The following is a 26,521-nucleotide window of genomic DNA, read 5'->3' as shown; positions in this document are numbered from 1 at the left end:
ATCTTTCCTATACTTTGGTGATCAAAACTGTACACAACACTCCAGGTTTGGCCTCACCAATGCCTTGTACAATTTTAACATAACATCCCAGCTCCTATACTCAGTGCTCTGATTTATAAAGCCCATCAATAAGCTTTCTTCACCATACTATCCACATGCGATTTCACCTTCAGGGAACTATGTACTATTATTCCTAGATCCCACTGTTCTACTGTACACTTCAATGCCCTACCATTCATCATATATGTTCTATTTTGATTAGCTCTACCAAAATTTAATATCTCACACTTATCTGCATTAAACTCCATCTGCCATCTTTCAGTCCACTCTTCTAACTGGCCTAAATCCCTCAGCAAGTTTTGAAACCCTTCTTCACTATCCACATCTCCATCTATCTTTGTATCATCTGCATACTTACTAATCCAATTTACCACCCCATCATTTAGATCATTAATGTATATGACAAACAGAAATGGACCTAATACTGTATCCTGAGGCACACCACTAGTCACCATCTTCCAATCTGACAGTTATCTACCTCTTCTCTTGCATTTCCCATTTAACTATCTTGAATCCAATTTACTACTTCAATGTTAATACCTAATGATTGAACCTTCCTAATGAACCTTCCCTGAGGAACCTTATCGAAGGCCTTACTAAAGTCCACATGTACAACGTTCACTGTCTTGCCCTCATCAACTTTCCAAATAGTCTCCTCAGAAAATTCAATAAGGTTTGTCAAACACAATCTTCCCCTCACAAATCCATGTTGGCTGTTCCTAATCAAAGCCTGCCTATCCAAATATTTATGTCTACCACCTCTAAAAATATTTTCCATGAACTTACCCACCACTGATGTCAAACTTACAGGCCAATAATTACTAGATTTACTCTTAGCATATTTTTTAAACAATGGAACTACATGAGCTACCCTCCGATCCTCCAACACCATTCCTGTTACAAATGACATTTTAAATATCTCTGTTAAAGCCGCTACTATTTCTACACTAACCTTCCTCTGGGGCCTAGGGAATATCTTGTCAGGGCCTGGAGACTTATCCACCTTTATTTTCCTTAAAGGTGCTGGTACTTCCTCTTCTTTAATCTTCATCGTTTCCATAACTTCCCAACTTATTTCCCTTACTTTGCACAGATCAATATCCTTCTCCTTAGTAAATACTGGAAAAAAAAACTGTTCAAAATCCCCCCCATCTCCTTTAGCTCCAAACATAACTGTCCACTTTCATCCTCTAGGGCATCCATGTCAAACTCTGGCCCACGGGCCAAATTTGGCCCGCGATATAATTATATTTGGCCCGCAAGATCATTTCAAAAATGTATTAGAGGTGGCCCACCCTGCAGCGAGAGCCGATGCTGTTTTTTGGTAATGTCACCCCCACCATCCTCCCCCTTCATTGCACATCCTTCCCCATTGTAACACGAGAAATTGTAACACGAGAAGTCTGTCGATGTCATCAGCCGGCAAGCCAGTTGGAAGGTTCCCCGCACAACCAGTCACTTCTCCCACCTGTCGAGCGGTGCGGCGGATGGGCGAGCGCCTGTGATTTCCTGTTGGTGCGACGGGCATGGCAGGCTGCGCACGGCCCCCGGGCAGCGCGAGCCCTGCGCAACTGGCACCGGACGGCCCTTCCACAGCGTGAGCGCACTTCTCCCGGTCGCCACGGCCTTCAGCACTTGCACCCGGGCGGACCCCAGGGACGGCTGGTTCGGCCCTGCACGTGAAGAGAGAGATGGTGGCTGTCCGCAAAGGCTGATCGGCAGCACGCTGGGCTTGAGTGGGTGGGTAAGCAGGGGTGGGCAGAGGGTGTAGGTGAGGAGTAATGGGCAGGGGAAGTTATGGTGGTGCGAGGGGCAGTTAGAGGGAGGGATGAGTAGAAGGAGGGGTGGATAGGGAAGAGGTAAAAGGGGAGGGGCAGGGTGAGTAGGGGAGGGGTGATTAGAGGGTGAGAGATGGGTAGAGGGAGGAACAGGTTGAGGAGAGAGGCAGTAGAGGGGAGTGAGGGGTGAGTAGAGGTTGGGTAAAGGACTGGTCAGGTAGAGGGATGGTGGGTCGAGGGTGAATAGAGGCCTAGAGCCTGAGGAGTGAGCAGGAAATACTGAGTCCTGATGCAGGCCAAAATGGACACAGCCTGTGAATGCTGACTACATCTCCACAGGGACCAAATATGTTTCCCTCAGGTCAAGCAAAGGGTGAACTTGAGCTACCTACTCCTGACCTGTAACATTATCCCCCTAAAGTTATATCCTAAAGTTTAACATTACATATATTGAAAGAAGAGAAAACATGCAGATGTTGTTGAAAATTTTCAATAAACATTTAGTTCGGCCCTCGACTTAGTCCAAGTTTTTAATTTTGGCCCTCCGTGAATTTGAGTTTGACACCCCTGGTCTAGGGGATCAATTTTATCCCTCACTTTCCTTTTGCTCCTAATATATCTGTTGAAACCCTTTGGATTTATTTTCACCAAAGCAACCTCCTATTTCCTCTTAGCCTTTCTAATTTCCTTCTTAAGAGTCTTTTTACATTCTTTATATTCCTCTAACACCTCATTTATTTCAAGCTGTCTGTACTTTTGAACCATATTTCCAATAACCCTTGAAAACCAAGGCTTCCTAAAACTTTTAACCTTTCCTCTCATCCTAATAGGAATATACCATCTCTATACCCTTAAAATTTCACCTTTGAATGCCCTCCATTTTCCTTCTACATCCTTCCCATAAAACAATTTATCCCAGTCCACACATTCCAAATCCATTTTTTAAAAATGGCCATTCTTTTTAATGGGCTGGAATGGGAACGCTGATGAACTTCCAAACTTGTGATCAAATATAAATGAAGCCATGATCATAATCTATTATTCACATTTTTTTTTGTGTGGAAATTCTGGGACGAATGGAAGGCAACATTGAAAATTGCAAGTTCTCCATAATCTATGTTCAGCATATTGCAACATTACAGTATTTCTCCTTACTGATTGAAATTAGGAATTTTCTGGGCTTCATCAGTGTATATAATTACCCACTTTGAAGGTACGTGCTAATCATGGACACTGCTTATCAGGGTTTTAGAAATATTCTGATTAAATGCCAGAAAGCATGCTCACAATGGTTTTCAATGGTACTTTTTACATTTATGTCTGATCATTTCTAGCATCACAGCCACAGCAGCTAGTATAGGAGCAGCTGGAGTACCTCAGGCTGGAATGGTCACCATGGTGATTGTTCTCACTGCTGTTGGATTGCCTGCGAACGACGTCACGCTGATTATTGCTGTGGATTGGCTTCTGTAAGTGGCGGAGCACCCGAAAATCCTTATAATTCTGAAAGGGCAATTAGGAATTGTATCTGATGGGTATGCATGTTACTTTTTGTATCATTATTACTGTCAGAATCATGGAATAATTACAACACAGAAGCAAGTTAGAGTTCACTATGCAAAAGAGCATTAAATTCCAGATTATGAAGATTTTTGCCCATCTTCTAAATTTGTGTCCCATGCACCCCTTAGGTAACTGGCACTTGCTGAGGAATCCACAACTTTTGATATCATGGAAAAGCAGCAACTATTTAACACCATCCAGTTTGACAAAGTTTCTCCTAGGCCCAGGATCCCTTAACGATGCCCTTGGTGCTATGCAGGTTCCCACACATCTCCTCAGATACTAGGCTTCCGTTTCCTCTGTAAATATCTTCCATGTACCAGACTGTCAATTTGAAACAGACTGGAAGGCTGTCAGAATATATTCATTTTTCAAAACCTGACTGCTCCAGGACCAGTTCTAACAATTAACATTGTTTGTTAATAATTAACAGTTAATTAACTACTTTTAACACCCTCTTTAAACAGCACCTTGTGTAACAGCAAGATCCCTATCCCCACAAGGTTCAAGGTTCCTTTTATTGTCACAATAATATATTATTAATGTCTTACTGTGCTTTATCTTTTGTCTGCTAGGAAAAGATCCTGGTACCCCTAACAAAAGGAGAAAGAAAAGCAAAAAAAAAGTACCTTCAAAGTCACTGAGTAGGCACTTTCAGGTGGCCAATTGCCTTGCATGTAAAGCCGCATGTTTAGGCAATATGCGGCTGTTTTGAGGCCACCTGAATGTGCAGGAGGTGCTCTTGAGACGAACTACATAACCCTCTTCCGAGAGGGATAATCAGCTCAGCTCAGTGACTCCCCCAGTCACCTGAATGCAGCTGGCTGAAAGCGGATGTTAAAGGGTCAGGCTTCTGATCACAGCTGACACTGGGCAGGAGACGGAGTGTGTTCAGAGCCGCATCCTGTGCAGCTGTGTCCTTCAGGTGGCCAGCGTTGCGCTTTAAACGCTGCCACCTGAATGGCAATTTAAAGGGCCGCTTCTGCTTCTTCAGGCGCATTCTTAGCGTAGAATGCAACTGAAAAAGCCTTATGTCTGAGGCTTCACATCCAGCGCCTTTGCAGCCTCTGCAACTGCACAGACTTCAGTTCAAATCATTGACAAGCTAAGCTCCAGATCCAAGCCTCCAACATGATCAGGATGCCACCAGCACCCAAAGCCCTTCTTGCCCTCAATTCCCTCTCAAATCCTGGCTCCAATATCTGGTTTCCATAAGCCAGTCTCCAGCAGCCTGCAGTCCATACGAGTCCCCTGCCTGCAAGTTGCCTGGAGCCTGTGTGGCTCCAGCCACTGAGGCCCCTCACTCCTCCGCTTCTGTGGTGACTGTCATGTTGGGACTTCTCCTCTGCTTCTCCTTCTCAATGAGGGTGGGCGAGGAGTTCTCCCCATTTCTGAAGCCCTGCATGGGTATGCTGTCTGCAACCCCTCACAGTAGTTGTCAAGGCGCCATCTTGGGCACAATTGGTTATTGAGTGCTATCAAGTTTTAAAAGGAATGATATTGTTCTAAATCAGGCATTGCATGGGGTACATATTTGGAGATTGTTAGGACTTGACCATGTCATCAAAGGATAAATAGTTCAAGCATTACTGAAGCTGAAATTAGTCGAGGAAAATGTCAATGACATACTGTACATTCAGAGTCTGCTGAGTTTGATCAAGGGATACCAAAATGCCCCACATTACTGAAGACATTGTTCCTGCGTTATATAGTCAGAGTCTTATCTCTTTACTCTACTTCCTAATAGAGGAAAATAATAATATGTCAACACAATATCCTTTTACATCATAATGCCAATTAATACTACTTGATTTGATAGGCTCTATAGCTTTAATTATTATAAATTATAAAGCTCAAAGCCAGTGCTTGTTGTACTTGATAAATTTTAAATCCAAATGACGTCCTAGTCAATACAAAATCTTTACTTGCACTGTGCATCTCTTGAATGGTTTGCACGTGTCTTTCTTTTCTCTAGTCCGCTACGTCTTCTAACTTTACTCTTGGAGCCAATTTAAGAGGATTGGTTGCTCATATTTCAGGAGCTGGCCACCTTCTAGCAGTAGCTTGATCCCGACTGTGGATAGAGAGCTTGTCCATCATCATGCCAGACTCCGGTCAGTTGCAGCAAATCCTTGGATGCTAAGTTCAGTTTCTGCATAAAGTGTGATGCTTGAAATTCATTTAGGTAAATTCTCAAGAGATTTAGATCAAGGCTACTATTTAGTCTCCATTCAGAATATGGCACATTTTCATCCAATGAGAACTCCCATGGGTCATTCATGTTCCGTGTTACATTGTCCCACAAATTGTTATTGTCTCCGAATGAACATATTTAAACTAGTTTCTGGGGCTGAGATGAACTTTGGTGATATTGAAGGATTGGAATGAATAAAACAGGAAGAAGGTTGTGTGGGTGGTCTTCATTATTCTGCTCCTCTTCATCATCAGTGTCACAGTCAATTTTAAAGAAACAAAACTATCCAATTGTTCCTTGGCATCAACATCATCCCTTCTCTAAACCTTCTGTTTATATGAAAACAAGAGCTGAAGGTAATAAACATGACCTTCTTCTTAGAATAAAGGTTAAGAAAATGAATGGAAGGATTACACCAGTGCAATTCTTCACTAATGTAAGAAGTGTTCTATCATTCAAGACTTTGCAAAATAAGAACATAACACATAAGAGCAGGATTAGGCCATCTGGTCCATTGATCTTAGTCTACCATTCAATAAGATCATGGGTCATCTGGCACTGGACTCAGCTCTATGTACCTGTGTGCCTGCCTCTACTGCTTCCTTGGGCAGGGAATTCCAGATTCACTACTCTCTGGGAAAAGCAGTTCCTCCTCATCTGCATCAAATCTTGAGGTGATGTAACCCAGTTCTCGTCTTAACGACCAGTGGAAACAACATCCCTGCCTCTATCCTATATATTCTTTCATAATTTTACAAGATCCCCACTCATTCTTCTGAAATTCTCTACACTCAATGAAAGGAAAAGTAAATCATTGTTAGTGTCCTCTTCCAAGGCACACCCTGATATAGAGATTCTCATTTCTCATTCAGCTTGTGGGGCAGGCCACATCATTTGCATAACCCATACCAGGCAGCCAAAAGAGAGACCATAGTCTGAGTCTAGCATGAAAAAAAATCAAGTGATTCAAGAATGTGATTAAAGCTTCCTCGAAGGGATGCTTTCTCCTTGCAGAATTAGAATCAAAATAAGATAGTATTGTCACGAAATTCATTGTTTTGCGGCAGCGTCACAGTGCAAACGTTCATATAAACCACCTTTCAAAAATAAATAAAAATAGTGCACACGAAGTATCTTTGGTTCATTGATCAATCAGGAATCAGATAGCAGCAGGGAAGAAGCTGTTCTTGTACAGCTCAGTGCTCATCTTTAGGCTCCTGTACCTTTATCCCAATGGCAGCAGAGTGAAGAGGGCATGGCCTGGGACTTGGGGATCTCTGAAGATAGAGGCTACTTTCTTAAGACACCGCTTCTTGTAGATGTCCATGATGGAGTGAAGATTGGTGCCTGTGATGTCACTCTGGACCTTTCACTTGAGCGTTGGCAACTCTGTACCAGACAGCAATGCATCCAGTCAGAATGCTCTCCACGGTACACTGGTATAAATTTTCAGAAGTCTTCAGTGAAAAATTGAATCTCCTTAAACACCTCACAAAGTATAGTTACTGGTGAGACTTCTTCATGTTTGTATCAACATGGAGGCTCAAGGACAGACCCTCAGATATGTTGACACCCAGAAATTTGAAGTTCTTGACCCTCTCCATTACTGAGCCCTTGATGAGGAGTGGTCCATCTTCTCCTGACTTCCTCCTAAATCTAAAATCATCTCCTTGATTTTGCTGACATTGAGTGCAAGGTTGTTGTTGTGACACCATTCAATGAAGCAATCTATCTCCTTTCTGTACCCTTCCTCATTGACATTTATGATTCTGCCAACAATGTGGTGTCATCAGCAATTGTGCCTGGCTACACAGTCATGGGGGTATAGTGAGTAGAGCAGTGGGTTAAGCATGATCTGTGAGGCGTGCCTGTATTGTAGTCAATGAGTAGTAGACATTGCTTCCAATTCATACTTACTGTGGTCTTCCGATGAGGAAGTCATGATTGAGCTGCAGAGGAGAGTGCAGAGGCCCAGGGTTTTGAACTTGTTGATATTGAAGTGTGAGCTGCAGTCTATGAGGTACAGCCATATGTATGTGGTCCTATTTTCGAGGTGATCCAGAGCTGAGTGGAGAACCAGTGATATTGTGTCTGCTGTGGAACGATTGTGACAAAAGGTGAATTGCAGTGGGTTGAGTCCTATTACGTTAATTTTGGCCATGTCCAAACTCTCAAAGTATTTAATCACAGTAGAAGTTAGTGCTACTGGGCGATAGTTGTTGAGGCAGCTCACACTACTCTTCTTGGGTTCCAGGATGATTGATTCCCTTTTGAAGCAGGTGGGAATCTCAGAAAATCTCTGCCAACCAACTAGCCAGAGTGTTCACAGATATTTTTAACCTCTCATTGCTGAAGACAGAGCTTTTCTGTACCCTGCCAGGTACGTCTTCAGTGTCTGGTGCCTTGTGAGGGTTCACACTCTTGAATGATGTTCTGACATTGTCCTCAAAGACAGATATTACAGAGTCCTCAGCCTTTGCAGGGTTCTCCTCAAAGCGGGCACAGAAGATGTTCACTCAGTGGGTAATGAAGCACTACAGCCATCTATGGTGTTCACCATTGCTTTGTAGACTATAATGGCCTACACTCCTTGGCATAGTTAGTGTGTATCTATCTCTGTCTCTAGCTTCTGCCGAAATTACCACTATGTTGCAGAGATAACTTTACGCAGGTCATACTTGGACTTCTTGAAGAGGATCCCTGGCCTTAACTGCCCTTGATCACACCCTCAGCAGGTTGCAAATTTCCTGATTCATCCAGGGTTACTGGTTGGGGAACACCTTTTCTGCGCGTGTGGGCACACACTTATCCACGCAGGTCTTGATGAAGTCAGTGACATCTCTTGCATGTTAATTCAAGTCTAAGGATGAGTTATTGAATATGTTCCAATCCACCAATTCAAAGCAGTCCTGTAGACTCCTCCACCTCCCTTGACCATACTTTTGCTGTCTTCACCAATGGTGCTGTGGTCTTCAGTATTTGCTTGTATGTTGGGAGTAGAAGTACAACTAGGTAATCAGACTTGGTGAAATATGGTCATGGTATGTCTTAGTAGGCATACTTCATGGAGGTGTAGCAGTGACTCCTCTGGTCTCACATGTGACTTGTTGGTGGTAGTACATTAAGAGTCTTCTTCAAGTTGGCCTAATTGAAGTCCCCTACAATGATCAGGAAGGCATCAGGATGTGGGGTCTCATGGCTGCTAATCACAGTGCTCAGACCCTCCAGTGTCAGACTAATGTTAGCCTGTGGCGGAAAGCACACTGCAGCCAGGATGATGGCGGTGAACTCCCTCGTCAGGTAGAATGGGTGGCACTTGATCTCCAGATGTTCCAGGTCGGGGGAGCAGGACTGGAACATAACTCTCATGTTGGTGCACCATGATGAATTGATGATAACACAAATGTCACCTTCCCTGGTTTTTCCTGATGCTGGTGTCTGGTCAATGAGGTGGAGGGTGTAGCACTTGGGCTGTAATGCTGAATCCTTGTTTAACCATGTTTCTGTGAAGCACATTTCTCTGATGTTTTAATCTTTTTTGGAGTTCATCATATTTGTTTTCTGAGGATTTAATGTTGGCCAGGAGGATGGTAAAGAATGGAAACCTCAGGGCCCAATGTCTTAGCTTCACTTGTAACCTCCCTCTGCATCCACGTTGTTGGGTCTTCTTTAAATGGCCCGTGGGTCAGCTGCTGGTAACTCCTGTTGTGCTTAAGTGGTCAATGCACTGGCTCTTTAAATCTCCTGAGATGTTTAAATGGACTGAGCGTCTACTGCTTGCAACTCCCACAGAGTTGAAATGGGCCATTTGCTGGCTGTTTATCTTGCCTGAGCGTCAGCTGTTTAAAGGTGAGGTGGTCCGACGGAATCTGCCGTTTCTGCCAATTGTGAGGTCTGCTACTGATCTTAAGACATCCTTATTCACAGGTAAGTTTGATTTGGGGTTGTGTTTTAACAGTTCTGATCAGAAATATTTGATAATTCCCATTGGAACAGCGTGCAAAGAGTCACCTCTGTAAGGTGCCATCTAGAAAAATTCTTTAGCACCTGACACTACATTTCCTCACCCAAACACAATTTGCTGGAGGAACTTAGCAGGTCAAACAGCAACAGTGAAGGAAAAAGAATGGTTTCAAGTTAAAACATTTAATCAGGACTGAGGAAAGTTAGTAGAGGAGCAGTGGAAAGAGGACAGGGTGGGAGGGGAGACACAATCCGAATTGACCAATCAGGCAGAGGTGAAATACCTGTATAATCGGCAAAGACAGTAGATTGGAAGCTGCCAAAGGGAGAAAGAGGTAAGAAAAACAAAGGGGTCAGGTGGAGGAAGATGATTCATACTTGGAGGAGTGGTTGGCTCGAAGACTGGAGAATGATGTGGACAAGGTGACAATGGTGGTATAAGGGGAGACCAATGGAACCGAAGGGAGGGGGAGGGAAAAGGACAAAGCAGAAGAATAAGTAGAGAGAGGGGGTGGATGGAGGAAAGAATCAAAAATGAAGGGGAATGAGAATGGGTGGACAGCTGGGTGTGGGTGTTCTGGAAATGTGGCATAAAAGGGAGAGCATAGGGTGTACAGAATGAGAGAGGTTCATTACCTGAAATGAGAAAATTCTATGTTTATGCCATTGGGCTGTATAATGTCCAGGTGAAATACAAGGTGTTTTTCTTCTAGTTTGCATTGGGCCTCATGCTGGTGGTGGAGGAAGCCAACAACAGAGAGGTCGGTGTGGGAGTGGGAAGGAGAGTTAAAATGGCATGCAAATAGAGAGACAGAGGAAATGCAGGAGGTGGCCCAATTGGCCACAGAAGAGTGGTCACGTTGCTTGAAGAAGTTAGACATTTCAGATGTCCTGGAATGGTAGTCCTCACCTTGAGGGCAGATGCATCAGAGGCGGAGAGACTGCGAGAAGGGGATGAGGAGGTTTTGACAGGGTAACTGTGGGAGTCAGTGGCCTTGCAGTGAATGTTACTTTATAACTTGTCCCCTGAAATGGAGGCAGTTAAAATTCTAAAAAGAGAAGTGTCAGGAATATGGTCTAATTACATTTGGCTTACTACATTTCCTGAGCTGAGCTTCACTGAGGGAGGTGGACTGTGACTCAAGATTATGGCATTTTCATCACTGACCTTGGACAATGTTCAGGCCTTTCAGATGCTTTGTTAAACATTCCTAAAGCATGACAGTCATGGCAATCAGCTGAATCAATCAGGCGCACTACCAATCCTCTGCTGATCGGATGTGGCATTCTTCACCCAGAAATGCCTTCCCCAAGGTCACACTGTGATTCATATCAATGTACCATGCTCTTTCCATTTCCAACAATCTTCACTTTAATCACTACTCCAAATGCACGTGTAGGGGTTGTATACATGCTTACAGAGTCTAGCAACTCTGCTAAAGCAGGTGCAGAGGAGAAAGATACACTTCATGATGCAAACATTTCAGAGACAACCAAAGGTTGTCGCATGTCAAACCAAAACGTTTTTATGTTTTCACCTATTTCTACATGAGATGAATCATAGTTAATGGAGCTTCAAACCAAGTTAATTTCAGGGAAACATGGTAATTATCAGATGCAAAGCTAAACTGATGGTTCTACATGTTTAATTATTTAATGATTGGGATCAGCAATGTAAAATTGCAAGGCACATTATGGCAAGTAGAATGAAAGTCAGGCTCAGGTTTCTTCAGCTGGGGATTTAATTATGATAACTAGACAGCCACATGAAAAGAGGTAGTCACACAGCAATTCATGGTGCTGGCTCATAGCTCCAGGGACCTGGGGTTCGACTTGACCTTGGTTGCCATCTACATGGAGTATGTGCATTTTCTCTGTGACTATGTGGGTTTCTATTGGGTGTTTTGATTTCCTCTCAGTCTCCCCCAGATGTTTTGGAGGTTAACTTGTTACTGGTGACTGTAACTTTCCTTTTCATATTGCTGAATAGTGAAATAATCAAAGGGGAAGAGAGAAGTTACTGACATAAAGAACAGAGGTGATAAGGACAGATGCAATTGTTCTGCTGGGAGCTGGCCCATGAGCCGGATGTCCTCCTGTGCTGCAATAAGCAAGCAATCAGATTAATAGTTCAGTTGGCTAATTGCAGCCCCTCTTCCCCAATTAAATCCACAGAACCAAATTTGGAATTGGAATGTGATGAGCTGCCACCATTTAGTGCTGCAGCTGGAGATGAACTGATAAGTTCATCCCTGATGTGAGTTAAAACACAAACATTTGGTTTGTCTCAAAGTTGCCTTTTTACAAGAATATTAATAAAATTCCTAGCTTTTAGAAAGAGAGAATGAATGACTTCTATTATAAATTTGTATTCATGAACTTTATGCAAGTCCAAAAGAATTGGTGGCTTAGAATATACCTCTATCTTCATTCACATCCTCGGCCACTAAACAGAAAATCTACCCCAAAGAGGTTTCCTACACCCTTGGTGATTGGAGAGACAAGATTATGCTTTCTGTGGAACTTTGGGCCAATTAACTTGAGTCCAAGGATTGTCAGTTCTATTGCACACAACTATTTGTGGACAATGTGCAATCCACGTACACACTCCTTCCCAAGAATATAATGATCCACTAAGGCTTCAATAAAAATTGCCATGAGACCTCTAAACTGTGTCCTTTCAACATATGATTTTATGTATTAAAGAATTTCTAGCCCATTAATAGAAGCAACTGGTGATGTAGAATTGGTGAATCATATTGGATAAAGCATATGGAAAAGTCAAATTTTTCTAACCATTGGTGGATGTACTTCACTGTGTACTCAGAGAGATACTCTGCTTACAATCCGTAACTTTTACATTGGCTTCCTCAGGGATCGATTTCGAACAATGGTGAATGTACTTGGAGATTCTTTTGGAGCTGGAATTGTCGAGAAACTGTCTAGAAAGGAACTACAACAGATGGATCTCTCAAGTGGAATGGACATAGTGAACCCCTTTGCTTTGGAAACACCTGCTTCGGAGAAAGAAGAAATGAAGATAAAAGAAGCGTATGTCAATGGGGCATTTGATGTAGATAAATCAGATTCTGTTGCTGTCACAGAAACGTCACAGTTTTGACTGAATAAGAATGACAATTTATGATTGAGACATCACAGAGATTGCACTGGCAAAGCTGTGAATTTGAATGAATCCATGAATTTATTCCCACAAACAACAAATGCATTAAGATAAGCTTTTGAACATATAGTATATATTGACCATTGAACACTGATGACCAACTGCAAATTATTTCTCCATAAGCTTGCGATCAAGATATGTTAAATCTCCAGTCTAAATGCATGGAGTAGGAAACCAAAGGATAACTGTTGCAAGTCAGTTGTTGGCCCCAACAGAACTCAGAATGATGATTTTATGAAATAATTTTTTTTGTTCTATATAAAAGAAATATTAGATTGCAAGAATCAGTGTTGGGTGGCAATCATAATTGTTGGCTCAGATAAGAATTCATAACTATGTGCATTAGTTCATGATAATTGTCTCAACCCTTGATTTGCTATATTAGCCATTCCATTCCATTGCTGAATTAGCCATTACAGGCAGCTGTGAAGTTTCAAAGAACAAAAAAAAATCAACATTTGATGTCTGAGAAAACCATGATTGCAGTATTTCAAAATGCAGTGAAGTAAGGTCCTTAGGCATACAATTCCTGACTTTAGTATGAGCCAGTATGCAAATTCCAGGATAAAATCGGTAAATTCAAAATGGTGCCGTCTGTATTGGTTCTGTAGAATAACATGCACAGCTTTGATTTCCTTGTGATAAAACTGTGTGGTTTGGAAGTTTGATGGGAACCCTTTTTGTGTGCAGGAGGAACCCAGTGGGTCAAGCAGCATCAGTGGGAGAAAAAGAATGGTTGACATTTCCCGTTGAAGCCCTTCATCAAGGCTGGGAATGCAGGGAGGGAAAAAAACAGTGCAAAGAGGACCTTTTGCACTGTCTTCCTCTATACCCATTATGGAACTGTAATTATACTCAGATGCCAATGCCAATCTGAATTAAACTTTGCAGATATTTTAACTGTACAGTGACATGACATAGTCTTTAATTAAAATGTCTACACATCCTGATTTAATTGGCTACAATTAATGATAGTACTGTCAATTTTTTTTTTAAAAAGCACAGAACACCACTAAACATGTAGTATAAAGTGCAGGGCAATTTCTAATACCACAGCCCATTGCTGTTTTAATCTGTTTAAAAGAAGGAAAGAAGAAATTTACTTCATCACTAAGTGTGATGAAAAATATGTGACCAAGAAAACTCTAAAAGTATTCCCCAAATGTAACCCATGCATGAACTGGGAAGTTGACTTACCATTGAAGGCCAGGTTAAAGGCATTCCATTCAGGAAACCTGGCCAGCTACAAGAAATCCAAATATAATCTGACAAGTCAATCAGAGAAACCAAGAGATGGTACTGCAGCAAGATAAAGTTCCAAGAGGACATCATGGATAGATGCCGACAATGGCAAGGCATGCATGCTATCACCAAGAATAAAGCAAAGCCAAGCAGCACAGAATGCAATAGCACAACACTCCATGATGAGTTAAACATGTTATATGCTCGCTTCATGTAGAGGAGTGACATCGACATCACTACCACAAGCAATGTCACACCCATGAACATTGCTGCTATTGTCAGAGCAGCCTTCCAGCATGTGAACGTGCGGAAGTATCAGCAACTGGTTACATTTGTTCATTGTTATTGACTTAATTGGAATTGAATGTCCAGTGTACAAGCACTAGCTGTTACTCTTCAAACAATTTGGCTCCAGTGGCCAAATATAAACTTATTATCCAACCTTTCTAATGTAGTCAAGAGATTTTTCTTTAATTTAGAAATACAACACAGTGACAGTCCCATCCGGCCCACACTGTTCAAATGCAACAATTTTACTGCTCAAATGCAACAATTTTACTGATTAACACTGGAATAATTTTTTTGGAATGTGCGAGGAAACCCTGAGGAATCCACGTGCACACACTCCTTATAGGCTGTGGCAGTTTCGACTCAGGTCGCTGGCACTGTGATAGGATTATGCTAACTGCCACACTAACCACGTAGTGCGTGGCATAGGAACTCATTCATTTGAATTCCCATTTCTTGATCGTGAGAAAAATTTTTTGTGAGATATAATTAATTAATTATATTTTCATTAAATCTTTTTCTATTAAATAGGTCCTTGTTAAATTTCTTTGAGGTTTCTGTATTTTTGAAAAATAATTCATAAATAATGTCTCATTTCATTTTAATAAAATGTTTCTATCGTTTTTGACAAGACAGCAAGGCGAGAATGGGGCTTTGCCATCAACGTAAGGTCACCAGATGTGGTTGTGACTTGTTTTGAAATGCCCCTATAACCCAATAAAGTTGGCCGAGACCCATGTGTCACACATGGTCTTACCATCTGGTTACAGCACCTTCTCAACCAGGCTGTGAGGAATGTCACAAGCAACTACAAACAGGGCTCCTTTCAGCAAAATCCAAGCTGTTAACTCCATTTTACTTCTTCAAACTACTTGACCTGCTGAGAATTTCGACCTTGTTCTGTTTTAATAACGTACTCCCAGTTTCCACAGTATTTTCTTTAGATTTCAAAAATTGTTTGCATTCTTTTAAGTTCTATTATCCCCCATCCTCACATCCTTTACAATTTGCATTTGAGTTGAGTTTTTTGTTTATACACATTTGAAATAGATTGATATTCTTGCATAAAACATTACCATTGCTTCAGGCTGAAACATTTTTGCTTTATATTTATTCCTGTAATTTGATCAGTCATATGGGTTTCATAAGAAATGTAGCAGTTATATTAAATAATCCTGAGCACAATGTCAGATTTCATTTTCATTTATATACTGTATTGCCTATTGCAGATTTCTAGTTAATGAATCAGACATTTTAATACTTGGGATTTATCACCAAACTCCAAAGTATTATGACAAATTCCGCTCCGTAAATGGTTATATGGTTATGGTTAAAAGAAAAAAAAGGATTATTTTTTGACTTTCGTGATATAGACAGGATCCAAGAAGGAAAAAAAAAATCAAAAATTGGTTAATGATGGAAGCAAAAGGCTCAACATGCTTAAATGCTGTCAAAAAGGTTTTCTTTAAACATGAAAACAATTCTGAATGTCACTCAGAACCAAAACAAACTTAATCAAAAAATTCATTGACACCAAACTGCTGAGATCATGACATAAAAGCTCTGAAGCAACTGTCCAACTAAATGTTGATAGAATTCATTCTGTTCCTGAGGCCAAGAGATTTGACGTGCAATCAAAAACTGAAGCCATTTGCAGACACAGAGAGAGCTATGCTGGAATATGGAGCATAAAACACACTGCAGGAAGAGGCCAGTGGGTCAAGCAGCAACAGGGTGGGGGAGGTGGGGAAATGGCATTGAGGGAAAGCATTGTTGATATTTTGGATTGAGACCCTGTATGACGACATTTTCACAATGGTGGAGGGCATGCAAGGTATGTGGGAAGGGGCAAAGCAAGGATAGAGTCAAGGGTTGAGGAGATAAGTTCAGTGGGGCACAAGCAGCCAGAAACAATGGACCTACCTCAATAATACTATTTATGCTCCTTGAGTAAGAGATAGAAGAGAGACACTATCATATTGAGCACTGTGGAGGCAAGATCTGCTGATGTGATGAGAGCTGTGGCAGTATGGTAGACAGTGGCTTGTTATTCATTGATGGGGACATGGCAGGTATGAGATGGTATCCAAGAGCTGTTCTCTGGCCTCTGCAAGGAAGAGGTCAGCCTGCCAGACTACAGTGCCCTTGTCTCTGTGCACTGTCCGGTTGGGATTAGTGCAAAGTGAGTGGAGTGCTGTGCATTTGGATAGGGTGAGGTTAGAGTGAGTGATGGGAGTGAAGAAGTTGAAGCAGTTGATATTGTGACATCAATTTGATGTGGAAAGAATCAAATGAGGGAAAAGTGGGGAGGAGAAAGGGGGAGGAATGGTATTGGGGCTGGGGTGTGTTACAAAGTCAGAGGAGGGTGGGACCAATGGTGAGAATTGTGGCAAAGAAGAAAGGCTGTGAGGAGTTAGGACCCTTGGGTTAGGTGGGAGGGTAAAGTACGACCTATATAATTTCAGGTGCTGAAGTTGAAGGGAGAGTGAGTATGGAGCTTTGGGTGTCTGGATTTAGGCGGGAAATCAGGGAAACTCCCTTGGATTGACATGAGCCTGGAATTGGGGGCATTCCTGATCCTCTGTGGAGGTCATGAACACAAAGAGCAGCTGCTTTAACTAATGAATCCAGTGGTTGACAAAGATGATATCAGGTCCTGACACATTTGGTAAAGTGAACCCAGCAGCTGTAGCAGAGAAAGAAACAGGGCCAGAAGGTGGTGATGCATGGCACACATGATGGGGAGGGGGGGAGGGGAGGGGGAGAGGGTGGAGAATCATTGAGAGATCTGAATTAAATATATGTACCCGAGAACCTGGCTGGGACCAAACTGGGAGGCCTGGAAGCAGAGCTAATGACATGTGAGACAAGATGGTGGTGAGGACAAGTACTGAGGAAGGAGATGTGGTTAAAGAAGCAAGCTGTAGTAAGTATGCAGTTGAACAGGAGACCAGTGAGAAAGGGTCTCACTGAACTCCCATTAAAGAGAGGAAGGAAACGTCTTCAAAGTCAGCAGGCTGATACATCATCTGCACTTTTTGTATTTCCCGATACCTTGAAGAGACTTTGCAGTGGAATAGTAAAATGGAGACTTAAGAGACTGGCATCTGGAGCAAAAAGCAAACCTTTGGAGGAACTCAGTGGGTTGAGAAACCTCTGTTTCAAGTTAAAATTTATACAATACAGCATGGTAACAGGCTATTTTGGCTCATGAGGCCATGCCGCCAAATTTACACCCTATTAACCTACACCCCCGATACGTGTGGGAAAAATTGTCAGCATTTCCAGTCGAGGCCCCATATCTGAACAGCTTGCAGATCAAACGGATCCGCCCTGCAAAATTTGGATTTAGATTTGATTGAATGTCATTGGTTGGCAGCCTGTTGGTTCATCAGTGAGAGAGGACAAGAAAATGAGCCATGTGGTATAGTGCTGGCCAGCAAGTAAAGTCTCAGCAAGGAACACCCTCCCCTGAATTCAGATTGTTATGGGCCAAAGAGGGCCTCAATTGTGTCACCTTCACTTTCTTGAGCAGCCTTTGCTTGGAGATCTTTAGTTTGATCACTCCCATGAAAAAGCACTGGCAATGCATTTCAAGCTTTCTCCTGTTGGCATTTGAATTTTGCAATTGGGTTGTGACAACCAACATGGAACATTACCTTGCATATTCCAGCAGTAGTTCTTTGCTCTTGTGTGCTATGTTACTGTCCCATGATTGTTTTTTTTGAAGATTCCATTTAGCAGATCTTGGACATTATATTAACAAAGGTGTTCTTCCAGTTTTCAGTAATTAATCACTTATCATTTAAGTACAAGATAGATAGCTCTTTGTATTTAATTGTCAGATTATTGGTGATTGAACACTTTCCTAACTGCTTTTTATTATTACTTATTCTTCCCTCCCAGATTTTCTTCAATACTCTTTGAAATTATGTTATCTGTATGACAACAGAGGACTGCTGGTTCAAACCTTTACCTCCCTTCACTGGTCATTGTGCAAGTAGACGGCAGTGAACATGAGTGAATTATTAGATTATAGATAGATGGCACGGTAATATGTAATTGTGTTTTTATCCAAGAATTAGTTTTCCAGAATTGGAAGAAGCATTATTGGCTGATATATTCTCACTAGAACATGGGTATTTGAGCTATTTGCCACACACACTGCTATCTTGGATGACTTAATATAAAACAAGTGGCAAGCTTAGGAAGCTCTTAGTTCTTAGTGAGAAGCACCATCTGAAAGGAGTGTGTATTGGGGAAGGGTGTGAAATGGTGTACAGGCTGCTCACTGGCAAAATGTGGGTGTTGGCAGAAGGTGGGTGTTATTAATGTTTCGTAGGGTGTGTAGGCTGTTGGTTAAGAACATAAGATAGGAGCAGGAATAGGCCATCTGGCCGATCAAGCCTGTTCCACTATTCAATAAGATCATGGGCTGATCTGATGACCTACCTGCCTTTTCCCCATATCCTGGGTTAACTTGGGTTCTGGAGAGTAGCTTTACCTAGGGTGGGTGATGTGCACTCCATCTATCTCTGGTAAAGCTAGTTTAGGATTCCATCCAATCAAACTAGCCATAATCTTTCTGACTCTAAGTTAAGGAATGAAATGGAACTTGGTATTTATTAGGTTCCAGATACATTTTCATCTTCCATGAAAAACCTATATCATTAAAATTGTAATTAAGCAGTAATGTTGGCAGGAAATGGAATTCACCCCTTTTAACTGCTCCACAGCTCTGTCTGTGGACAGTTAAACCCTCCTCCCTCTCTTACCTTGTACATAAATTCTTTGAAAATGATGTATTTCAACGCATTTTAATAAATTATCCTCAAACATGTAACGTCTTATCGAAGTTATTATGATGTCATTGCAGAAGCTTCTAAAATAAACTTGTTTAAATGCATTTTACATGTGCAAAATTGGAATTTTCTTTTGATCTTGTGATCTTTTGTGAGTAATAAATAATAATATTGTATTTTTGAAAAAAAGTAAAGAAAATATAACAGTATTTAATATAACAATATAACAAAACTGCAAGAAATTGAGAAGCATTATCTGGAATTGTTTGCATATACATTTGATTCAGAGGTACCATTGTTTACAAAGCTTTACATGAACAAAATGGTGATTTTGATTATTTACAAGCTTGCAGCCACCATTGGAATTTCATGGGAATAACTATTCTGAACAGTTTTTGCTCCATCTTCAAATCTTCCACAAAATGAGGAGTAAATAGGAATTTTACTGCAGGGCTTTAACCCATATAGTTATCCTGAGCAGACTATACTTAGCATTGAAGGACATTTGAAATAATTGCTCATGAGTATGAAAAAGATGTCATATTAAAGTAATCAGCGGTACTTGTAATTTGGAAACAATCAGCAGAAATGGTTTAAAGCCATCAGAAACTCTCAACAGTGAATGCAGTTGGGACAAAAAAAAAGAGACCATGGAGGATATTTCTATATCTTGTTTTTTTTATTGAAAAAAGACCTCCATCTACATATGTGCAATGACTAAGTCAATAATTTCACACACAGATGGCTTTTTTATACATATTTACATTTTTTACCAGATTTTTGTCTGACAGTTTTGTACATTTTAGAAATGAATTAATTCTTTCTTTGTTTGTATGCATTAATTACTTTAATATATTTGCATTCATTTTTTGATAAGATGAAACATCATTTATTCTTAATTGTTTGTTTCATTTGTGATGCTTTTTAAAATATTTCTGAATGTCAATCTTTTGAGCCAGCAAGCTCTGGTTTTAAGATCTAAATAAGGTATATTGGGAAATTCAGGTGGTCCCACTCAAGAACATGTCAACTACTGATCCCATAAGAAGATAAATGGACGGTCTGAAGATTTTTTTGCAATGAAAAATAATCTGCCAGAGTGGCAACTAGTAAAATATCTAAAAGTTCCAAACCATTTATCTCCAGATGTCTACAGATTCAGTTTTGACATCAGTATATTTATTTCAGATAGTAATTCTATTCAATCATCTTTGGGCAGGCTGACAGTTTAATTAGTCATCTTGATGAAGGATTCTATCCCAAAACATCAACAATTCTTTTTTCCCCCCTTTGATGCTGCTCAACCTGAGGAGTTCCTTCAGTACATTGCTTTTTGCTTCATATTCTGGCATCTGCAGTCTCCTGTGTGCCTCTTGTGTTGACAATGTAATTAGTTTGAAATTAAAGAAAAACAAAATGAATTACCAGTGACAGTAATGCCAAAGGCCTATACTTCATTTGTGTAATACACATTTTGACAGCAGGGACCTTTTAACTGAAGAGTTATCATAATTTTCAAGAAGGGATGCAAAGACCTCTAAGTGAAAGTGTGCTATGATTTTACAGTTTACAGGAAGGCATTTGAATTGAATTTATAGCACAGGAACAGGTAATTAGGTTTATCAAGCCTCTCTGTAAGCCAGTTTCTTAATTCCATCTATTATCATATCTTTTTATTCCATTCAAACATTGAATGTATTTGTTGTTGTTACAACAAATGTTCATGTGATAGAAGGTGTTAATGTTCTGATCTCCCTCTCAGAAAGAAGCTTCTCTAAAAACCTGCATTGAATTGGTTAGTGATGGTTTCATGACCCCTAGTATTGCATGGCCTTTTATGGAAAAAGATGTCACAGAAACAAAAATATCCTCTTTATGAATACTTGCAGGGCCAGCGCTACCATTAGGCCAACTAGTCAGCTGTCTAAGATGCAGACATTAGAGGGACACTGTTGAAGAGAGATTCCAACAGCTCCGGCACCTCGACATCATGAATGACGCGGTTCTGACTAACACACTATAAGCATGCATGTTAGTCTGGAGGGAGGAAGTAGTATGGCACATGATTAACATCCCAACAAGTATTGCACCCACTGCTTCAGCCGGTCATACCACCCCCCCCCACCCCCACCCCCGAAGGCGCAAAATAGTCTTGGCACCAGCCCTGAATACTTGTATAATTTGAGGAGGTTATAAAGTTCTGGAAAATTTGTTCCACATTTATCAAAGACCCAGGCCCAAATCCTATGATTGGCTCACTCATGTAGTTGGCTGGGCACCCAGACAGAAAAGATGAATGCATTATTATAGCAGGGTCCGCAGCTTGGATAACCCATTCCTGGAAAATATTTGGTATATAGATTTTCGGCAAGATGTACATTGCCCAGGGATTCTTATGAATGTTGACAATGCCTGTAAAGGTAATGAAGTTTGCAATTTGTAAATCAAGAAAAAATAGGACTAATATTTTGATGTAAAGTGAGTGATTCAGATGATGAAGAGAAATACGAGCTTCCATTTCCTGAAGGAACTGACCATATCTTAGGCAGAGATGCTGTGATGTTGTAGAATGGAACGATCTTATTCTAAGTTAGGGGGTTTCATTTATATTGCATATGTTTGTAGAGAAGACTGGTATGGTTTTCATCTTTCATGTAGGGAAAATGTAACTGCATTGATGCATGATCCTCAGATCTCCAGCTTTACCCCTCTCCTGTGTATCTCCTTCTCTTCCCAATATCATATCTCTGAAAAATCTTCCATGGCTTCCACTGTAGAATTTATGACATTCTGAGTCTCCCAATGGAATTATTCCATGGGATCTTTGGAAAACTTTATATAAGACCACAAGACATTGGAGCAGAAATGGGCTATTCAGCCCATTGAGTCTGCCCCACCGTATAATCATGAGCTGATTCATTTTCTCACTCAGCTCCATTGCCCAGCCTTCTCTCCATAATATTTGATGCCCTAGCTAATCAAAAACCTATCGATGTCTGCCTTAAATACACCCAATAACCTGGCTTCCACAACCACTTGAGGAAACAAATTTTACTGCTTTACCACCCTCTGGGAATCTTAATGGTAACAAAACAAAACACGTTAAATCAAATTACTTTATATAGATGGTGGGTAGAATTGTATATTTTCTGCAATTAAACATTGTTGAAGCAGATTTAGTCAATGTATGATTTGAAAAGATTATAATGTACTAAACCAATGTCTTGCATTCAATGTCTTTGCTCATTGCAAGGAAACATTGTGATTTCAAGGCTTGGAAATAAACCAAGAGTTCTGTACAGGGGCACAACAGAAAAGCTATGTTAATAAAATCAGGGATGAATACAAGGTCTGATCAATTTATAACATCTTCAGGCCACCAAATTTCTGGGCATCTTCCTGTCAGCAATTGTGCAAAAGACTTGAAATCTAGTTCAGCCTTTACTAAAGGTACAGACTGTTACAACTGATAAAGTCAATTTTTTAAAATGTCCTGAACAAAAGCAAGTTCAGAAGACAACATGGTGAAATTTGTGGAGTCTTTGAATATTATGTAGGCAGAAATGGGTGGATATTTGATAAGCAATAATGTGACAGGTGTAGCTGAGTTTACAATTAAGTAAACTTTATTAAATGGATATAGACTTGAGGAGCAAAATAATTTACTCCTGCTCATAATTTGTACATTTGTATGTTTACTTGCATGTTCTGAGCAGGCAAATAAATGGGCAAGACAGCATCAGTAGCAATAGAAAAAAACAATCAGAGAGCAACCACAATTCAATTAGTCCAATTGTTACTCGCCTTTTATTAAGGCTGGTAGTCAATTAAACTTGGAAACTTCCTAAAGTTTTCACTGGCATCATAGATGGTCGGGATGGAGGAAGAAAAGAGACTTGAAATTCAAGGGACAGTTGCCCCTTAAGCCTCCAATCTCACCAGACAGAATCTAACTTACTGTAACCACCATATCAGTGAAAATAAATTCATGCTGGACAATCCAATTATGAGGATGATTCCAGCATCACAGGTCCAAGGATTGTATTTTACAGATTTGCTACAGATTCAGAGGATTTCTTTGAGACAAATTTATTTTCATGGCTGGAGGTATTCCAAAGTGCCTTCAAGCAAGTCTTAGAAAATAAATCTGCAGATGAGTTAACTGTTTAAAAGTATAACTTACAAATATTTTGGCAGCACATAAATGGTGAGGATATGTTAAATTAAGAAGCCAGTTCTTAACATGTTGGAATTGGCACTAACATACACAGGCAATTTATTTGTTCATGATATGATATATCAGTTCCATGTAAGCATGCCATAGTCCTGTGAATACAATGGTTATACTGTATATCAGGATAAAAAAAATTATGGCAGCCTGTAGCACTTTACTTATCCATTCTATGCAAATACTGTATGGGTCCATATAAAGACTCCCCATGGTTCTGCAAACAGTTTTAAGAAATCCTGCAGACCAAAGAAGCTATAAAAGTATCAACAAGGGAAGTAACAAGATGCAAAGTAAAAACACAAAGTATGAAGAAAAATTTCACAAGGGATTTATGATCTAATAGCAAAGGATTTATTGATTATGTTCAGCAAAAATGAATAGTAGAGGCCTGTAGGTCAATTAATCACAAATACATAAAACATTGTAATAATGGTAGACTTGTTAAATCAGTACTTTGTATCTGTTTTTTTAAAAAAAAGATTAAGAGGACAAAATACCAATGGTACAAATAATTCTAAAAATCTTAAGGCTTTTGATTTTTTAAAAATTTAGACATACACCACACAAGTCCATGCTGCCCAATTTACACCCAATTAACCAACACCCCTGGTACATTTCCAATGGTGGGAGGAAACTTAGAGCCCCTGAGGAAAACCAACGCAGACAGGGGGAGAATGTTCTTATGGACAGCATGGGATTTGAACCCTGATCCCAATCGCTGACACTGTAAAGGTGGTGCACTAACTGCTGCACCTCAAATGTAATGGCTTTTCCCCTTAGATGTTTAACTAAAGTAGACAGACATTTCAGATAAACTCAAGGCAATTTTCCAAAGCACTTAGGATTCAATGATTGTCTTTAAATTATAAATTATAACATTACAAATGTCACACTAATACTAAGGCAGGAGGGAAAAAAAATAGGTTATGAGCAACCTACCATAATTTTTAATATTTCATATTTTATATGACACAGAAGGAAGGTCATTGCATCTTATGAGTCCATGTTAACTTCTAGCACATTCTCATGTCACCTTTATCTTTATTTCCCTTTAACCTATTATCTCTCAAATATCTTTCAATTCTCTCCTACCCTCCTCCTATATTCAGGACAATAGTCAACCAACCTATGAGTATGTCTTTGGGTCACAGAAGGAAACCAGAGTACCCTGACACAACTCATGGGGTCAAGAGGAGAATAAGCAAACTCTAGAAAAACAGCACACAAAGTCAGGGTCATGATCAGGTCCCTGCAGTGCACAGCTGGAGAATGACCTGATGCACCACTGTGTCATTCATCATGATGGAGGGTTGCAAAATCAAAACCAGTCAATTGAGTTAAAGGAGCATCTGAAAAAGTAGGTTAAGAGTAGCTGGGCTCCTCTGATTACATTTCTGTTTCTATTGACAGCATCTGTTCAGTGTTTAATATTCTTTGCTTGGGTTGGATTGTTTTAATCTCTATCTTTGGTTATCAGGATACTCTCAAAGTTAAAGCTGCATGAGAGTGGGTGAAAGTTGGAGGTGGATGTCACATGAGATCCTCATCCCAATGCCACAAGCTGTTTAATGACCTTGCATATGGTAACCATCATTAGCGTAAGAAAATACTTCAGCCTCTAACAACTCCATCATGACACCTGAGCATTGCTCACTTATCTCAGTTCCATTACTCACCCAACAACACTCAATAATTACCATTCCTACCATTTCTACTTTATGGCGATGTGCCCTGACACTCATACTCTACTTCTGTTCCAACACTTGAACACGTGCCACACAGCCTCAACATGCAGCTGCTCAACCATGGCAGGCACATCACATGGAATATATTACAAATTGCTCACTTAAGTAATTCTCTCTCATTTGGGGCTACATTGGGGCTAAGAAGTTTGAGGAGAGAGTGCAAAACCTTGATTTATATTTGGTAGAAATTCTTTGTGAAATCAGGGGCTCAGTCCCCTTTCCACAGAATACTCCCGACAGACATCTTCTATAAACCCATCAACTCCCACCACTACTCCATTTCCCATCTTGTCCCCTGTGAGGATTCCATTCTATTCTCTCAATTCCTCGGTATCCATTGCATCTGCACCCAGGATGAGAACTTCCATGCCAGATTATCAGAAATGCCCTCCTTCTTCAAACAACATTGCTTTCCCTCTACCACCATCAACTCGGCACTCACCCGTATATCTCCATTACCTGCACATCTGCCCTAGCCCCCTCCATCCCCTAATGCAACAAACACAGGATTTCCTTGTCCTCACCTACCACCCCACCAGCCTCCGAATTTAACACATCTTCCTCCGCCATTTCCACCACCTACTGTGATCCCACTATAAGACACATTCCCCTTTCTGCCTTCCACAGAGACCACTCCCTCCATGACTCCCTTGTCCACTCCTCCCTCCCCACCAATCATCTCCTTGGGACCTACCCCTGTGACCACAGGAGATGCTCCACTCGCACCAACACCTCCTTCCTCAGCACCATTTGGGGCCCCAAACAGTCCTTCCAAGTGAAGCAACATTTAAATTGTGAATCTACAGGGGTCATCTACTACATCTGGTGCTCCCACTGTGGCCTCCTCTACATCAGAGAGATTGGACGCAGACTGGTAGATCGCTTTGTTGAGCACCTTGGCTCAGTCTCCCACAATAGCGTGGATCTCCCCCAGTGGCCACCCATTTCAATTCTCCATCCCAGTCCCTTGCCAACATGTCTGTCCATGGTCTCATGTGCTGCCTGAGTAAGACCTCATCTTCCAACTAGGAGCCCTCCAACCAGATGGCATTAATATTGACCTCCCTGGGTGTTGTTAAAAAGATCCCCACCCCCTTCTTCCCTCCCGCCCCCCATCATTGTCTCTCCATTTCCTGTCTCATTTCACACAGACATGATAAATTCAACCTAGTCCCTTGTCATATTCAATTAACACAGGCAGACATGGGGAGAATGTACAAACTCCTTACAGACAACAGCAGATATGAACCAGGATTGCTGGCACTGTAATAGTTCTGCGTTAACTGCTATACGAAAAGAATCTAGAAGATTAACTGGAGAACTAGGCCATGGAATGGCATGTAGAATTTAACTCAGGTAATTGTGAGGTGATGCATTATGGTAAGTCAAATAAGGGAAGGACTTGCACAGTAAGTGATAGGACCCTAACCTAACCTTGGAAGGTGTTGTGGAACAGTGAGATCTTGGCATACAG

At 40.9% G+C, this 26,521-nt stretch overlaps 2 protein-coding genes across 4 annotated transcripts in view; one reads left to right on the top strand and one right to left on the bottom strand.

The window, feature by feature from the left end:
- The window catches only part of LOC138758317 (excitatory amino acid transporter 3-like), a 92,676-nt gene extending 78,249 nt beyond the window's left edge, over positions 1–14,427 (top strand). For all 3 annotated transcript variants that reach the window (XM_069927078.1, XM_069927069.1, XM_069927087.1), the window contains 3 exons: positions 3,173–3,307; positions 12,433–12,609; positions 13,430–14,427. In XM_069927078.1, coding sequence (XP_069783179.1) covers positions 3,173–3,307; positions 12,433–12,609; positions 13,430–13,616 — 499 coding nt within the window. In that variant the 3' untranslated portion in view covers positions 13,617–14,427. The remainder of the gene's footprint in view (positions 1–3,172; positions 3,308–12,432; positions 12,610–13,429) is intronic.
- The window catches only part of LOC138758331 (spermatogenesis-associated protein 6-like), a 153,174-nt gene continuing 129,783 nt past the window's right edge, over positions 3,131–26,521 (bottom strand). The window contains exon 14 of the mRNA XM_069927103.1: positions 3,131–3,341. The gene's annotated coding sequence lies outside the window, so the exon portion shown is untranslated. The remainder of the gene's footprint in view (positions 3,342–26,521) is intronic.

This window comes from Narcine bancroftii, chromosome 1 (genome assembly GCF_036971445.1).
Source record: "Narcine bancroftii isolate sNarBan1 chromosome 1, sNarBan1.hap1, whole genome shotgun sequence".
Classification (NCBI taxonomy): domain Eukaryota; kingdom Metazoa; phylum Chordata; class Chondrichthyes; order Torpediniformes; family Narcinidae; genus Narcine; species Narcine bancroftii.
This window is presented reverse-complemented; position numbering and strand designations above follow the sequence as displayed.